This window comes from Ceratina calcarata, unplaced genomic scaffold, assembly GCF_001652005.2.
Source record: "Ceratina calcarata isolate Rehan_Ccalc_2016 unplaced genomic scaffold, ASM165200v1 scaffold2857, whole genome shotgun sequence".
NCBI classification, from domain to species: Eukaryota; Metazoa; Arthropoda; class Insecta; order Hymenoptera; family Apidae; genus Ceratina; species Ceratina calcarata.
In genome coordinates, this window is record NW_017150911.1 from 1 (window position 1) to 1,015 (window position 1,015).

General features: G+C 36.6%; 1 protein-coding gene across 1 annotated transcript; it reads left to right on the plus strand.

The window, feature by feature from the left end:
* The first annotated feature begins 116 nt into the window (after positions 1–116).
* On the plus strand, positions 117–980 carry LOC113464175 (phospholipid-transporting ATPase IG-like). The gene is made up of 2 exons (XM_026812484.1): positions 117–448; positions 693–980. Exons 1-2 carry the CDS (start codon positions 204–206, stop codon positions 970–972), a joined length of 525 nt encoding a protein of 174 aa, XP_026668285.1. The 5' UTR covers positions 117–203; the 3' UTR covers positions 973–980.
* The last annotated feature ends 35 nt before the right edge of the window (positions 981–1,015 follow it).

Consider the following 1,015-nt stretch of genomic DNA (forward strand, 5'->3'; position numbering starts at 1 on the left):
AATCGACATCAATATAATTATAGTCGGCAATGTGTAGATTTTTCGGTGCGGTGCTCCGTTCGTAGCGAAAGGGTTAATTTTTTTTATTTAATTAAATTCTAACTTTAATGCACAAATCTGGAAAAATGATGACACAATGTTTGAATTAGACACTGCTGGTTCCGAAGCCGATCACTCGGCTCAGCTTGCCGGAGATTGTGTCTATGGAGGCTCTCATCACGTGCCAGCATCCCTCGTCCGATTTGTACAGCTTCCATGGGAAAATCGAGATTAAGAATACGATTCAACATGGAGTCAGTGGACACTTAACGACCCATAATTTATTGCTCCGTGGGTCCAGATTGAAAGACACTGACTACATCGTCGGCTGCGCGGTTTACACCGGCCACGACAGCAAATTGTCTCTCAATTCGAAGATCAGAAGCACGAAATTCTCCACAGTCGAGAAGTAAATTAAAATCAAATTTACCATCAATTTTCATAATAATTAAACTGCGGATTTTATGCGTTTTTGAAAAAATCGTGCAAAAAATAGAAATATCAAAATTAAATACAAATTGCAATACTTAAATAATAAAATAAATATCTATAGAAAGTGAATTTTTTTTTTACTATCATATGTGCCATCGTTTGCATAAAAATCCGCAGTCTCGTAATAGTAAGAAAGTGTGCTGAATCGGATTTAATTGCAGGTCTATTAATAAACAGATTTTATTATTCATCACGATATTAACGTTCGAAGTGATATTCTCCTGCATTATGAAGAATGTGTTTCAATCGACGTACAAATTGCCATACCTCGGCCCTGAAGAGTCCATCAACGTAGGCTCGGTGATCTTAGACTTTCTCAACTTCACCGTTCTGTACAATTACACCGTGCCCATATCATTGTACGTTACCATAGGTAAAAGCATTTCTATACTAATGAATAAATTATCTTTACAATTAATAGACTGCAGATTTTCTACATAAAAGTGCAGTCTAATAATTAAGAGGACTTACCAGTGTGACTGCC